The sequence below is a fragment of the Eumetopias jubatus genome, unplaced genomic scaffold (genome assembly GCF_037043125.1).
Source record: "Eumetopias jubatus isolate StellerSeaLion01/CBP00866 unplaced genomic scaffold, mEumJub1_p1.0 scaffold_9, whole genome shotgun sequence".
In the NCBI taxonomy this organism is placed as follows: domain Eukaryota; kingdom Metazoa; phylum Chordata; class Mammalia; order Carnivora; family Otariidae; genus Eumetopias; species Eumetopias jubatus.
Genome location: NW_028274815.1, coordinates 54,346,063 through 54,362,385, shown reverse-complemented (window position 1 = coordinate 54,362,385; position 16,323 = coordinate 54,346,063). Strand labels below are relative to the sequence as shown.

The following is a 16,323-nucleotide window of genomic DNA, read 5'->3' as shown; positions in this document are numbered from 1 at the left end:
TGCTTCAGGTCCCCAGTGTGGGACTCCTTAGGAAACGGGGCGGATCCCTGGGGCTGGTTGGCGGACGCTGGACCCCGCGAGGCGCGCCTGCGCCGTGCAGCGGCGCACGCGTTCGAGCCGGTAGCATATGTTGGAGCGGGAGATCCTTGGGGATGGAAGCGGAGATGGAATCGCAGAGCGCCGGAGCCGAAGATGGCTTCACCCAAGTTACCCGTAAGGGTGGCCGGCGGGCGAAGAAACGGCAGGCTGAGCCGCTGTCCGCGGCGGGGGACGGCGGGGACGCGGGCCGCATGGACACGGAGGAGGCCCGGCCCGCGAAGAGGCCGGTTTTCCCGCCCCTCGCCGGGGATGGATTCCTGGTACTGGCGGGGACCGTGGGACAGGAACGGGGTCGGGGGCCAAAGGTGGGCCAAGCCGGTGGTCTCTGGGTGATGTTGAAAGGGCGGGGGCCGTTCTTCAGTGACGGCGACGGCCTTCAAGAAGTGACTCTCCTGAACGAAGTTTAATTCGTTCAGTTAAAGAAAGCTTCTTGTGGAAAAGCTGTCATTTTACAGCTCCTCCTCCATCCCAATACATCCCCCGACTTGTGTGTTCTTCTGTTGTAGGGTGGGAAAGAAGAAACAAGGAAAATTCCAGTCCCAGCTAACAGATACACGCCCTTAAAAGAGAACTGGATGAAGATATTTACTCCTGTTGTAGAACATTTGGGACTTCAGATACGGTTTAACTTGAAATCGAGGAATGTAGAAATTAGGGTAAGGAGAATGTCAACCATTTCCAAATATATTAGGGTTTCTCTTTCCTACAGGGGTGAAAAGAAGTGAATAGACTTTCCGTAACGGGACTTGTTTTGTTAAATTATCGTTATACAGTTTTCTAAAATAGTATAGTGAGTTCGAACTTCTTGAATGTCTTCAAATTCTGCATTCAACACAAATATTAGTTGAATTCATAAGGTGGACCTCAGATCATACCAAAATACTGGTTATGCCTGTGCGTGTATTTTATGATGTTCTGTGTTGAAATGAGACAAGGCTGAGTAAAGAGCTGGTCATAAAGAGACGTATGTAAATAGGAAATAAAAGTGCTTGCTGTGCACACACATATATATTCATTTCATGGTGTCAGTTCAAAAGCTAGACAATGTTAATTGACTTTGGGCTTCCTTTTCTGGGTGCCAGTTTTATATCAGAATCAATGACCAAAATTATATCTTCCATTTTGAGGACTCATACCATCATCAGAACTGGTATAGACTCATCTCTGTTGAACTAGAATAATGGAATAAAGCAGAGGGGCACTGCTTTAAATAGTTAGTAAAGTTTAAAATATAGAACTTGGCAGAACTCCTTTTTGTTCAGGTTCTTGTAGTTTTGTGCCAAACGTCTTGTTTCCTTAGAGCTTTCCCTTGCTTCGTTGCTTTAAATCTCCTCTCACCGGTCCTTCCTCTGCCAGTGCCAGATGAATTTTCCGGGACCACGCTGCTTTCACTGTGGTACTGTGGTATCTTCAAAATCTCTGAAGGGTCAGAGTTCAGTTTTTGACTGAACTTGCCCCCTTTTTTTTATTAAAGATTTTTATTTATTTGAGAGAGAGTGAAAGCGAGAGGTCGCGGGGAGAAGGAGAAACGGGCTCCCTGCTATGGGGCTCTGTCCCAGGACCCTGAGATCATGACCTGAGCCGAAGGCAGACGTTTTAACTGCTTAACCGACTGAGCCACTCAGGCGCCCCTGAACTTGGCTTTTAAGTAGGAATCTAAGTCCCAAGTTCATCTCATCAGCTCTTGACTTTTTTATGTCCATACCTGTGGGGGACTTTGCCATATGAAGAAAGCCCTCTCCTCCATACTCTTTCTTTTCCGGCCTCAATTCCAGTCATCTCTTGGAGTCTAGCTCAAGTGCTTTCTCCTTTAGGATTGGTTTGTGTTTCAGTCATGTCTTCAGAGCCTACACTCTTACTGTGCTTGGCTGTCTTACTCCGTGTCGCAGAGGCATCAGTTTGCATGCCACCCACACCCGTTGCTACTGCTGGATGCCAGGCACATAGTGGTGCTTTGGCGTGCACTACATCATTTTAATCTTTAAGACAGGCCTGTGAAGTAGTTGTCATATCACCATCCTTTAGATGTGAGGAAACTAAGTCAAAGGAGTAGGTTAGTCAGAGTCATCAAAGTCATTCACTAACAAGTGAATCTTGTTAGTCCTGAAAGGACCCCACCCCACCCCCGACTTTTTTATTTTACAAATGAGAAAAGACCTGGAGCATCTATGGGACTTGCCCAAAGTCACATACAGGATTAGAACTGGGATCTAGTTTTATATGTGCATTACACAACCTTGTGAAGTTTGAAATTTGTCAAATATGTGGTCTCCTCAACTAAATTTGAGTCTGTGTGGGAGAATGGAAATGACAATTTTGGAATCAGACCTGTGTCGGAATTCTGCCTTTTTCACTTTTCAGTACTTCAGTTTTCTCAGATATAAAAGTTTTTATATTACTTGATATTCAGGGTCGAGGGGCGCCTGGGTGGCTCAGTCGTTAAGCATCTGCCTTCAGCTCAGGTCATGATCCCGGGGTCCTGGGATCGAGCCCCGCATCAGGCTCCCTGCTCAGTGGGAAGCTTGCTTCTCCCTCTCCCACTCCCCCTGCTTGTGTTCCCTCTCTCTCGCTGTCTCTCTCGGTCAAATAAATAAATATAATCTTAAAAAAAAAAAAATTCAGGGTCGATGTGAAGATTAGAGCTGTTGTGTGTAAAGCACCTTTGCGATACGTGTCACTTTTAGTGGTTGGGATTTTATGAATAGTAGCTATTTCTGCAATTACCTAGTAAAGCCTTTAAGGACAAGATCCCTGCTTAAACTATCCGTGGTAGTTAGTCCTGGAGTTAGTGCGTGGGGAACCATCAGCAGTAATGGCGAGTATATGCTGGCCATCAGTCCTCGTGTTGTATTAGAGTATTTTCATCTCCAGTCATAATATGTGCCTTTTTTTTTTTAACAGACTTGTAAAGAAACCAAGGATGTTAGTGCCTTGACAAAAGCAGCTGATTTTGTGAAAGCCTTTATTCTTGGGTTTCAGGTGGAGGTAAGTGATTTCATGACATCTAAAATAGGTGCTTAAAAACACTTAATATGAGGGGCACCTGGGTGGCTCAGTTGGTTAAGTGTTGCCTTCGGCTCAGGTCATGATCCCAGGGTCCGTGAATGTTTCTGTGGATTTGGGCTTTTTAAAAAAATTTGAATTTTCTAGGTCTGGTGCATTTTAACTTAGTAGTTATTCTCAGGTATCTAAACGTAAGGGCTTCACAGCATTTATTTTTATGTTGTAGGATGCACTTGCCCTCATTAGGTTGGATGACCTCTTCCTAGAGTCTTTTGAAATTACAGATGGTAAGTATAGGGTGGTCTTTTCCTATTAACTATTGTACTTTTGTACTGTCGACTTTGTATTGTAAGTGACTTTTAGCTTTCTAATAGCATCAGTTAACCTGTATTATTAGCAGGTTTTAAAATATATATTTTTTGTATCTTTTAGTAGGGAAATTTAGTTTGTGATTAAACTTCATTATGGAGTGGGTGGTGTGCTGGAATTGCCTCCTGAGGCCTTGATTTTCTCATTTAGTAAAGCCCTTAAAGGGAGACCACCTGTCAAGGGCAATAGGAAGAATCGCTGGCAAAGGAGGAAAAACCAAATTCACCATAGAGAACGTGACACGGACACGGATAGTTTTGGCTGATGTGTAAGTATCTGATCTTGAGAAAATTACTGTCGTAATTTATATTTGACCTTTTGCTGGTTTCAAGAAGTCATAAAGATTGTATTTTATGCATAATGTTGCCACTGACTCTTTGTCAGTATATGGTTCTGGATGAAATACATAATTACTTTGAAAGGAGATTAAGTTAGTTGAGAAAATCTTAGGAATTCTAGCTTTTTTCTCAGCAATAAAGGACATGTTCAGGGACGCCTGGGTGGCTCAGTCAGTTAAGCTTATCTGCCTTTGGCTCAGGTCGTGGTCCCAGGGTCCTGGGATCGAGTCCCACCTCGGGTTCCCTGCTCAGCCAGGAGCCTGCTTCTCCCTCTGCCCCTCCCCCCTTCGTGTTCATTCTCTCTCAAGTAAATAAAATCTTAAAAAAAAAGGAATGTTTAGAATTACTATTAAAAGAAGTTACATGACAGGTGAAGATTTATTTTTTATTTTTCTTTTTAAAGATTTTATTTATCTGATAGATAGCAAGAGCAGGAACACAAGCAGGGGGAGTGAGAGAGGGAGAAGCAGACTCCCCGCTGAGCAAGGAGCCCGATGCACAACTCGATCCCGGGACCCTGGGACCATGACCCGAGCCGAAGGCAGACGTGTAACAACTGAGCCACCCAGGTGCCCCGACAGGTGAAGATTTAAATAGTATCAGAAGGGACTCCTACTTAAATCAGTAGGAGAGAGCAAGGAGTGGGTGTTTTAAATGCCACTGTGAATTTCCTTTTAGAGAAAGAAATATATGTGTATGAGTCTATAAATATTTTAAAACTATATATAAAGGCCTTTCATAAAAGGATGATGAGCATTGCACGTTAGGTGAAAAACCCGAGAGCAGTTCTGTGCGAACAGAAAGAAGATGATAAGGGCTTAGAATAAGGGTGCTGGAGGTGGGGCTGGGATTAGCCGTGGTGGGGGTTGAAGATGCTGCGGGGCCAGGCCGTGGTTGCCGGCAGATGGCGCCGAACTTATATAACACCATGTGCCATGAAGTTGGGGAATGAAGCCGTTGACTGACAGGAGGAGGGACCTGCCTGCTGCTAAACCCAGAAATAATTTTATTTAAAATCATGCTATGTTGGCTCTAAACTCGGGCTCACCATTTTTTAGAACCTAAATTTTCGACTCTTTTACACTCGAGGGATAATGGTACTACCACGTTGATGGCCCTCTTACTGGAAGACGAGCTTATTATAATTTTGATCTTTGTGAGGGGAGCCTAGACTTGGGAGAATGGAGCCACGAGGAAATCTTGTTCTGAACTAGACATTTTAAAATACTTTGAAATGCATACCACATTTGAAAGTATCATATGTAGTGCTAAAAACTTTTGTTAATTTAGAAATCTACAAATGTAAATGATGTGCTAATCAAATTATAGATGCTGTGATGTATTAAATTCTAAGTATATTGATAAGTGTTGACATAAAATTTACTAGTTGAACTGGTTTTTTTAACAGCTTTACTGCGGTATGATTCACATACAAAAAACATTGCCTTATTTAGTATCCTTTTCAGTGAGTTTTGGGTAAACCTCTACTCCTGTGATCCCACCTCAGTCCCAGGCAATCACTGACCTACTTTCTGTCATGGTTGTGCCTTTTCTAGAAATTTATATAAATGGAAATACACAGTACGCATTCTTTGGAGTATGACTTCTTTTAATTAGCATGCTGTTTCAGTTTCTCCATTTCCTTAGGTGTGTCAGTAATTCCTCTTTATCGCCAAGTACTATCGTAAGGTATTGCATTTTGTTTATCCATTCTCATTTGATGGACGTTTGAGCCAAACGTCCAGTTTGGGGCTCTTATGAATAATGTTGCTATTATTGAATTACTTTTTATATCTTTTTTTTTTCCAAGTGAATTACATACTACTTGAAATTGAGTATATTGTCTTGAGTGTTCAGTATAAATAGGCTAACTGGAAATCCACATGTTTGTCCATTTATTATGACATAACCATAATGTGGACCAGTATGTACCCGTAACTGTTGTTTTTGATGAGTTGCTGATAATCTGGTAAAATACAGTATGATGTGAGCAAGATAAAAAAACTAAAAACTATTCCATATATATTCAGTGCATCAGATGGGAAATAATGTTGCCTGTATGTCCTGAGACCCCCGTACCATTGTGGCCACTGCCCCATCACTTTGGTGGTTTCGACAGCAAAACCACTCACACTTCATGTATGCTCAGTGTCTGTTTTCTCATCTTTCCTGCACTCTTGTCAAGGATTTTTATCAAAGTTAGACATACTTGAGCAAGCCCCAAACTTCTTCCGCCTACCATGTCCTCTTTGTCAGAGGAACTAATTTCAACTCTTTTAGGTAATTTTTAGAAATTATTTATCTCCATATTTTCAAATATCTTGTTTATATACCAGCTTCACCATTGACTTTCTACCATGGAAGATGAAAATTTAGCTTTTATTCATCTCTCCCCCCACTTCCACCCCATGTACTCAGCCCTTCTGACATCCAGTTTACTCACCCCTCCCTACGTCCCCTGTACATTTTGGGTTTTCTAAGACCAGTGTTAGCGTTACCTGAGTGCAGGGTCAGTGCTCAGGATATCAGCACTGGGCCAGGTGATAACTGTGATTGTTCTGTCTGTCCTTTACCACTTTGTTTTCACTGGAAAAAAGAATTCTTATTTATGTTTGTGCTTTCTGATTATCAGTAAAATTCAGTAAAAAGCTGTATGTTGTTGTATGCAGATGCATCAAACATTTGAGCAACCTGTCCTGGAGCCTGCTTTCTCAGAAGCACTGCTGCTCTCTGCCTGGCGCCCATTCGGCATCCTAGGTTCTCCTTTCACCTTTGCCCTTTTGCTGTTTGAATCTCTTGGTTTGTTGGATTCTTTTTCCTGAGTACTCCTTTGGTCCTTTTGTTTTTCTTTTTTAATTTGATACCTGTATGTGGTGCAAAACGAGCACCACAGTACATCTGGTTAACATCCATCACCACAGTTACAAATTTGTTTTTGTGTGTGTGGGAACTTTTAAGGTTTACTCTTAGCAATTTTCCATTATATAGCACAATATTATTGACGATATTTAACATGCTGCACATTACATTCCTGGGACTTCTTTTCTAACTGGAAGTTTATGCTGTTTGACCCCCTTTATTCATTTTGCACACCCTCGCCCCCCAAGTACTCCTTATTTTGGTGCCGTATTTGGTCCAGGAGCTAGCTTAGCTAGCTAACATTATTTGAGAACTTCGAGTTCCAAAGGTGTCCTGTCTCCTGGCTTACTATACAGTTCTGTTATATAAATCACGTCCATTCAGAATCTTGAAGACATTGCTATCATAGCTTTCAGTGTTGGTATTGAGAGGTCCAGCACCATTTTTATACCTGATTCTTTGAGCGTCCTGTCTGGCAGTGGTAGTATCTTCATCCGGTGTGTTCTGAAATTTCATAATGCTATGTGTTAGTGTGGGTCTATTTTTACTCATCTTACTGGGCCCTTTCAAACTAGAAACTCATTTTCTACAATTTTCAGAAATTTTCTTGAATTACTTTGGTCTTCCTTTTCTTTCCCCCTTCTATAATTCCTTTCTGTAACTCTATCTTCTAATTCTTGTATTTAGTTTTCTTAACATCATGCCCTTGATTCATGGGTGCATGAAAATAGCTTTTCTGACCTTACTGATTTGATTTTGTTTTTGCTGTTTTCATTCTTTTCTCCCCATAGTCTCTGTTTCTCTTTCTTGACCTTGCTGGTTGCAGCCTCTTTTTCTTTTGTAGTAGAGGCTTTCGTCAGAGTCTGGGGAACCGTGTGTGTGTGTGTGTCAGATGTACATGAGTGAGGCAGGAAAGAGCAGACTAGAAGCCCTGAGCTCATGGGGTCTGGAGTGTGGGGGGATGCTGGTTGACTGTAGGCTTCACTTAGGGTGATTGCCAGGCTGTTTCTGATGTATCTTTTAGTCTTTTTATTTAAGATTTTATTTATTTATTTGAGAGAGAGAGGGAGAGTATAGAGGGAGAGTGAGAAGCAGACTTCTCGCTAAGCAGAGAGCCCGATGTGGGGCTTGATCCCAGGACCCTGAGATCATGACCTGAGCCAGCTGCTTAACCGACTGAGCCACCCAGGCACCCCTCTCCTTTGGTCTTTTTTATTGAGCAGGTCAGCTTCCCTGAGAAGCATTCTCTAGGCTGTTTGCTGCCAGACTTTGAAGCCTGGTTATGGAAGATAGTTGGACATCTCAACATCCATTGTGCAGATATTTGCTTCCCATTGCCTGTTTTTAACATTCCTACTTCAGCTGTACCTGGTAGCCCTGGTCCAGATACCATGTCTTTTCCTTTCCCAGGGAGCAACACCTCGCCTCCCCCTCCCATAATTTTGCCAGTTACGGGGGGTGGTTGCCTGATTACACAGAATGGGGAAGAAAATCTAGGGATCATCTTGAACAGGTTTTGTCATTTTTGTCCCCACTTCCAGAAATGGCTGAGCCTGTCTGGATGAGAGGGTTCTGCTTGATGTTCCCACTGACAATTTTGGCGTTAGTTTACTGACATTTTGGAAGATGGGCTCAAAAAGGCAAAATACTATTGTCCATCTTGTTTGTCAGCCAGGAATTTCTATTAGTAGGGTCTGGATGATCCTCACTGAGTAGTGAAAAAATTTAGATGACCTTTAGAAAGCTTTGCAATTGAAATCCGGATGTTTTGATCAAGTACAGTGTTACTTGCATTTCTGGATACTTAATACCAGCTCTGCCAATGTGTAATCTTTGGCCGACTTTACTTCTTGTAAATTTCTTTCCTCATTTATAAAATGGAAATACCACCTTAATAAAGCTCACATGAGGATTAAATGGGAACACATAAAGCCCTAGCACATAAAAAGCACTCACTTGGGCGCCTGGGTGGCTCAGTCGTTAAGCGTCTGCCTTCGGCTCAGGTCATGATCCTAGGGTCCTGGGATCGAGTCCCACATCAGGCTCCCTGCTCGGCAGGAGACCTGCTTCTCCCTCTCCCACTCCCCCTGCTTGTGTTCCTGCTCTCGCTGTGTCTCTCTCTGTCAAATAAATAAATAAAATCTTTAAAAAAAAAAAAAAAAGGCACTCACTTGATGGTAGCCATTGTTAGCCAAGAATCTTAAAAAATTCTTGGTTTCTTAAAATTTTTTCTTTTCTAATTTTTATTGGGATATAATCTAAATACCATAGAATTTCCCTTCAAAGTGATTTTTAGTGTCTTTAGAGTTGTGCAGCCATCTTTACTTAGGAATCTATCATGATTTTCCAGAGTTTCTGGATTATGGGATTCAGTTAAGGAAATGCTTTTGTTGCTAACTTGTCCCATATTCTCTCTTGCAGGAAAGTTCACATCCTTGGCTCTTTCCAAAACATCAAGATGGCAAGAACTGCCATTTGCAACCTCATCCTGGGTAATAATAATTTACTCATTGGGTGTTTTCTCTGGAAAGAAAATAGGGAATTCAGAACTCAAACCACATTTGCATATCAGTTCAAGTTAAGCATAATGTTAAAGATTGCAAGTAGAAGCTCTTAGTGGTTGGCAAATGTGGGCCTAAAGAAGAAAAAAATACTACTTTTGCTTAGATTTCATCAGTTTGCTAGAGAAAAGAAGGGGTTTATTGGGTTATATTGCTTAAATCTTTGCTGCTTTCCCCAGAGGTGCAGTGAAGCCATTCCAGAATAGCCGGCAGTGTGGTTTAGGTTTCAACAAAAAGAGAGCTGCTGATCACCATCAGTCAACTTAATTGATGCACTTAGTCCTATTTTTATTTGAAAGAGAGCAAACAAGCATGAGCGAGTGGGAGGAGGGACAGAGGGAAAGAATCTTAAGCAGACTCTGCACTGAGTACAGAGCCCAGTGCAGGGCTCCATCTGACAACCCTGGGATCGTGACCTGAGCCAAAGCCAGGAGTCAGACACTCAACTGACTGAGCCACCCAGGCGCCCCAGTCCTATTTTCAAACTGTGCAGCAAAGTCAGTAACTTCTGGTACGAGTTACAGGATTGTAGCAGCTTGCTCTAAATGGGATTTCCCATCAGTGCCCAGATCTGACCAGCTTCTTTTTGAAATATTTAGACAATTTGGTGTCTTTGACTCTTAGTATTTAAAGTATTTTTGGAGAATGTTTGGGTATGGTTTATCGTTCTTTTGTTGATTTAAGAGAGACCCACTGGAGTATGTGTTCTTTAGAGTTGTAGACTGCTTTCCATGTGTCTTCTATATATGTGAGTTTATTTGTATAGATATGATGTTTATTTTCCTCTGCAGGAAATCCTCCATCAAAGGTTTATGGCAATATCCGAGCTGTGGCTAGCAGAGCAGCAGATCGATTCTGATTTCAAATCAGAGACTTTTTATCTTGTCTTTGGACTCTAGAGAAAAAGCCCTTGTCCTCTGCATGTGGTCATAAGAAACCATGAGAAGAACTTTTCAGTCACTTTAAGCCTCCATCACTTCTTTTCTGTTCTCAGCCAGAAGCATCAACAGAAAGGTTTGATAATATTCACATGCAGCAACTTGAGGATAATTCCCATATCTGAATTTAGTACCATAATTATACTTATAATTTATCACTTCACTTTAAATAAAAGATTTACATAGTTTATAATTCTTACTGGGAAACTTGTTTAAACAGTCCTGTATGAATTTATAAATTTGTAACTTTTTATAAACATTTCTTGTCTATGCAGTGTATTTAAAAGAATCAGCTCACAAAATCGCTCTGAAACCTGACCCTTAATACTGGGTGGTATGTAGGCTTTTTAGAAGCAGCGGTTTGGAGATACTGTTGTGAACAAAGGCTAATCCTTGTACTTATTTTGTAGCTTATAAAATTAAAGACGTCACAAGGTTGATGTGAGGAAAAGAATTTTATTTTTCAAATAAGCATTCAGTGAAAGTAGACCTTACCAATGTTTGGGTGAAGGCGAAATATGGTAAAAGAATGTTTTTACCAAGAAAACCACAATGTTCTGCAAGTGCAAGAGCTTGTTTTAACTAGTGTCTGCCTATTTAAATACTCATTTGGTAAGTATTTAAGTATTAATCTTTAAGTGTTTAATCTTAGCAAACACTAAAAGCTAGGTAGAATTCTAGACAATTGAGGCTGTTGGTGGACAAGGGACAGAAAAAGAAATCACTGTCCTTGTGGAGTTTTCATTTTATTTCAATAACCAGGGAAGACATCTACAAAATACCTAAGTAAATTCTGTCAGCAGAGGGAAAATGCTCTGGAGGAAGAAGAGTGGAGTAAGGGAGACGCAGGTGTAGGAATATGTTTACGTGGGGTGGCCAGAAGCGTCGTCCCTGTGGAGCCCAGGACATACCTGAACAGACCTAGTAGCATCAGCTGTGGGGTCTCTGGTGGGGGAGATGGTACAAAGGCCCACAGCAGAAGCAGGCCCAAAGTTCCAGGAACCACGGAGGCGAAGGCAGCTGGAAGCAGAGGAAGGGGTGAGTAGTAAAGCGATGAGGTAGGGCTTTGTAGGTTGTTGTAATGACTTGTGTTTTTAACCAGTGATAAAGCAGATTTATCTTTACTATGGCTTATAGTCAAATATTAAACATCAATTTATCAGGTTATTTTTTAAATCCAGAAGAATGGAGAAAAGACTACCCCATGGGGGAAAAAAAAGTATCTAATGGCCGTGGAAGCTCACCAAAGACGATTGTGAACACAAGCAAGTTTCAAATATTTTATTTTCTTATTCATACAGTAGGAAGTTTTCTAAAGATCCCACAACATGACATCTCATGCAGAAGAAAAACTAAACATTCAACATAACCCCCCCACCCACACTAAAAAAAAAAAAAAGGAAAAAAAAAAGAAAAAAAAAACCCTCATTCCCCAGTAAGGAAATAATGTTTGCACTATTTTTCTGTAACGCCAGCCAAGATATGCACAAGCAAGAGAAATAGAAAGCATTTGCTAAAATATTTGTAACAAATACTTATGTACAAAAAATTCACAAAAGACTAGTTCCCCCTTGAAGCAGAGCACATGGCAGTTGACACTGGAACAGATCAAACCACTGGCTGGGATTATAAGCCACGTACTGATCCAGAGGAAGAAAGTTACATGTAGTGGAGATTTTCAGTTTGAACATTAACATTTCCAAAGTTTGGCAACATTATCTTTTAAAATTATGCAAATTATGTAAACAAGAGGTACATTTTAAATTGATCTACATGCAAAACTCCATGTCATGCAAGGACACCAAGCACCGGGATTTTTCTCTCACAGACAGAGCCCATGATGTGCAGCACTTAGTTGAAGGAACAGCGATGGCAGGCAGGTGTGCCCAATTTAAGATCATTTACCTTGATTCGACCTGCCCTTTTCCACTTACGATTATAAAACTGCTTTTCTAGAAAAACTATACCGGGGAAGACTACTGTCCTAGAAAGCTAACCAAAATGTTTTCTTCCAGCCAATAGTACCTTTGCAGAAAAGGGAAGGGATAATATCAAGTGGTGGAACATGATATGCTACTTTTATATCACACATTTAGTAAGTTAGCATCCATTACAAATATGGGCAAATCAAGAAAGAAAACCATCATGCACTCTCTACGCCTTGTGGTAAAGAAATTCAAGAGGTATAAATTTGGATAAAATTTTGCTTCTTCCGTGGCATACAGATTAGTATGACTTCTTCCATTTAAATCACAAATATATGTGGGCGTTCAGATACATACATGCACATTAAGTATCACCAGTTTTTTAGATGAGCTGCAAGCCTTCTGAAACAGAAGGGAAATTTATGGTTCAAAGGTAAGTTTAATGACAAACTGATTATCTACATACTGAAACGAATGGATAGCCTAAGTAGTTACGTGATTCCTTCAGGTATTACTAAGAAATGTCTAAGGAAAATCGTGATTGCCTCAGATGGCTTCTGGCCTTTCCACAACTGGTAACTTACATTGACTCAGGGACATTTACTAAATGTATTGGCTCCTAGTTAAATAACGAAGCAGCCACAAGCCCTGTGCAGTTACTATACGAACACAAGAATGAGCTCTTGGCAGGAGCACTGCACTATACTTTCTCCTCAAGCAGAGATGTAGTAAAAGCTACTCAGCAATGAGACACAGTCCCTGGAAATATATCCATAGGTAGAAAGAAAATTACACACTCCTTTGTTACAAAAAATGTAATTAAGGTAAATAATAGGACGTTAACAAATGCTTTGTCAATCTCTCAAAGGAGAAAGCACAGGAAAAGGAAAAAGCTGGCCTAACACCCGGCTCAAATCGTACAATTTTCTATCTATATATAAAACTGTGTGAAATAAAAGTAAGGATGTTTTATGTTCTGCTTGGCACTTTTGTACTCTATCATTTTGTTTCTGAATCAAGTAGATTAAATTAAAGCCAACCTACTACACATATAGAAAGCTACATATATCTATATATAAATATTTACATATGTATATATAGATACTTTCTTGTTATAAAAGATGAAGAAAAATAAATTAAAAAGCCAACCCCTTCCCTTTCTTCACCACATTGATATGCTCTTTTCATGCTGCTGTCCTTCAGACTTTAAAGTGCTACACTGAGTTATTGAGAGAATTAGAGTTCAATAACACTTAAGTTGGCTTCATGAGGCTCGTGTTGGAAAATGTGGCTTCACAGAGAAAAATACTTCCATTTAAATACACAGAGAGCATTGCTGGACGTCTTGAGCAGATCTTCAGAGATGGAGAAGAAAGCAAAAGTGTTGGGTGGTACTCTTTAAAAAAGAGTCACACATCTACCACCATCTTTTTGTGGATATCTAGGCCACCTACAACCTGCAACAGAGAGGAACAAATCAAGCTTAACCATGACTGAAAACTCCTTTTTACTGATCTAACCACCTTAACCAAAATTACAATATAAAAAACACACTACTTTAACTATTTTCAGAAGTTGGTGCTTTTGGGTTTGTTTTTGTTTTGAAACCTGTACTGCATCTAGTTAGAATTTTCATGGCAGCTTTCTCCCAGGATAACTGGCATTTTCTTGTGTTCTAGGACAACTGTTGGCAAACTTAAAAAGCCAGAGAGTATTTTAGGCTTTGCAGGCCACATGTAATTTCTCTTGCATTTCCTTCTCCCACTTTTTTTTTTGACTTTTTTTTTAAAGATTTTACTTACTTTACTTTAGATTTTACTTATTTTAAGATTTTTTTTTTTAAAGATTTTACTTATTTATTAGAACACAAACAAGAGGAGGGGCAGAGGGAGAGGCGAAGCAGACTCCCCACTGATCCCAGAACTCGAAGATCATGACAGCCAAAGGCAGATGCTTAACTGAGCCACCCAGGCGCCCCTCTCCCACTTTTTCTTAACACTTTAAAAAATGTAAAAAACTGGCCTAAGCTCAAAGACACACAAAACAGGCGATGGGAAGGATCTAACCCACTCTGTAGTTTGCCAACCCCTACTTTTTATAGTAATAACCGGAGATTATCATAAAAATTTATCCTCAAAATCCAAATACGGGCTTCACTGTCAGTCTATTCTAGAAAGTATTAAAAAGTAACAAATGAATAAAATTGTCTGCACATTATTTTCCCATAGGCTTGAAGACATGTAGAGTTGTTACAGACATCTCCGTGAATAATGACGTTTATTGTAAACAATAAACGTATACAAAACAATAAAATGTAAACATTTATTGTAAACAATGTTTATTGTAAACATATTGTAACATGTAAATATACAAGTTTAATTACCTGTATTGTTTGGAGGATAGATTCTATTAAGTACCACCTACCTAAAGAAACACAGTTTGATGAATTTTCCCAGAGTAAACACCCAAGTAACTAGCACCCAGACCATTACCGGGACTCTTCTGTGGCCCCCTTCCAGTCATCTCCCTCCTCCAGCCCTACCACACACACACACACACACACACACACCCCGGGACTCTTCTGTGGCCCCCTTCCAGCCATCTCCCTCCTCCAGCCCTACCACACACACACACACACACACACACCCACACCCCGGGACTCTTCTGTGGCCCCCTTCCAGCCATCTCCCTCCTCCAGCCCTACCACACACACACACCCCGGGACTCTTCTGTGGCCCCCTTCCAGCCATCTCCCTCCTCCAGCCCTACCACACACACACACACACACACACACACACACACACCCCGGGACTCTTCTGTGGCCCCCTTCCAGCCATCTCCCTCCTCCAGCCCTACCACACACACACACACACACACACACACACACACACACACACACACCCCGGGACTCTTCTGTGGCCCCCTTCCAGCCATCTCCCTCCTCCAGCCCTACCACACACACACACACACACACACACACACACACCCCGGGACTCTTCTGTGGCCCCCTTCCAGCCATCTCCCTCCTCCAGCCCTACCACACACACACACACACACACACACACACACCCCGGGACTCTTCTGTGGCCCCCTTCCAGCCATCTCCCTCCTCCAGCCCTACCACACACACACACACACACACACCCACCCACCCACCCACTACGGTGACTTTAACAACCTGGATTAGTTGGAGATTTTGTGTCTGACTTGTTTCACCTAACATGTTTCTGACAATCCATGTTGTGTATAACTGCATCTGTATTATTTATTTTTCAATGTAAACTTATTTTAAAAGTTTATTTGAAAAATAAAGCTTAAACAGCCAATTAGTGCTACACCTTCTGCTGTGAAAACATCAGTTTGCTACCACCCTGCCCTCATTCTCTATTTCCTTTTACATAGAGATGATCATTTAGACTTTTCAGCTAATATTCAGTATTTCCCTATAGGTCTCCAAATAACATTCCTACGTTGCCTTCTCTTGGATTTAAAGTTGCAAGCATTATCCACTGACTTCCCACCACACAAGAGGAAGATTGAGTTCTTAAACACATACACACCCCTCCCATCTATCTCCTACCCCGCATACTTCCCGCCCCACCCTTCCAACAGTTAAATCTTCACTTTGATTAGACAGAAATTCAACATTTTAATTATGACTATATAAAATACTATTTACAGCAAAACAATTGCATACTGCACGTTTGTTTTGCTACAGGTTTATAATTATCTTTTCCTTTGCTGGGTATCTATGTATTTAATTCAGTCTCAAACTTCTGTTCTAAATCCGTTCAAATATATGATGTGATTCTATCAATTTTATTATCTTGAAATCATTCCCAGAGCTTTCCCACCTGCTACAATCTAGGCCTGTCATCTCTGGACTTTGCTTCACCATCCCGGAAATTGCCTTCTCTCACGTTGGACCCTCTGCTTCCTAGACCCCACATTATCTTTTTTGATTTACAACCTTATTACCGTGGAAGCACATCTTCCAGTAGTTTCCCAAAAAGGGAAGCCTTGCATTACCAGAAAATGTCTTCATTCGTCCATCTAGTTTGAGTTTGTAGAGAATTCTAGTTTGGAAATACATAACTGTCCCTCAGAATTGCAAAGGCAATGCTCCATTGTCTTTAAGCTTCCTACTTTGCTGTATAGCAGAGAAGTCGGCTGCCCTGATGTTTTTTGAGTCTTTGTATAAAGCCCCTCCCTACTACCCCTCTTCCCCTGG

General features: G+C 41.1%; 2 protein-coding genes across 2 annotated transcripts in view; one reads left to right on the top strand and one right to left on the bottom strand.

The window, feature by feature from the left end:
* Positions 1-93: 93 nt before the first annotated feature.
* On the top strand, positions 94-10,605 carry PNO1 (partner of NOB1 homolog). Its single transcript, XM_028116246.2, has 7 exons — positions 94-359; positions 606-755; positions 3,001-3,084; positions 3,329-3,389; positions 3,622-3,739; positions 9,090-9,160; positions 10,021-10,605. Exons 1-7 carry the CDS (start codon positions 153-155, stop codon positions 10,086-10,088), a joined length of 759 nt encoding a protein of 252 aa, XP_027972047.2. The 5' UTR covers positions 94-152; the 3' UTR covers positions 10,089-10,605.
* Positions 10,606-11,433: 828 nt separating this feature from the next.
* The window catches only part of PPP3R1 (protein phosphatase 3 regulatory subunit B, alpha), a 71,922-nt gene continuing 67,032 nt past the window's right edge, over positions 11,434-16,323 (bottom strand). The window contains exon 6 of the mRNA XM_028116247.2: positions 11,434-13,549. Within this exon, the coding sequence (XP_027972048.1) occupies positions 13,502-13,549 (48 nt within the window). The 3' untranslated portion in view covers positions 11,434-13,501. The remainder of the gene's footprint in view (positions 13,550-16,323) is intronic.

What these genes read in the sequence shown, in the direction of transcription:
- PNO1 (XM_028116246.2), top strand. Translation starts at nt 153, where the DNA reads ATGGAAGCGGAGATGGAATCGCAGAGCGCCGGAGCCGAAGATGGCTTC. An exon ending in CGGATAGTTTTGGCTGATGT is followed by an intron (nt 3,740 to 9,089) that starts GTAAGTATCTGA and finishes TCTCTCTTGCAG; the next exon opens with GAAAGTTCACATCCTTGGCT. An exon ending in CATTTGCAACCTCATCCTGG is followed by an intron (nt 9,161 to 10,020) that starts GTAATAATAATT and finishes TTTCCTCTGCAG; the next exon opens with GAAATCCTCCATCAAAGGTT.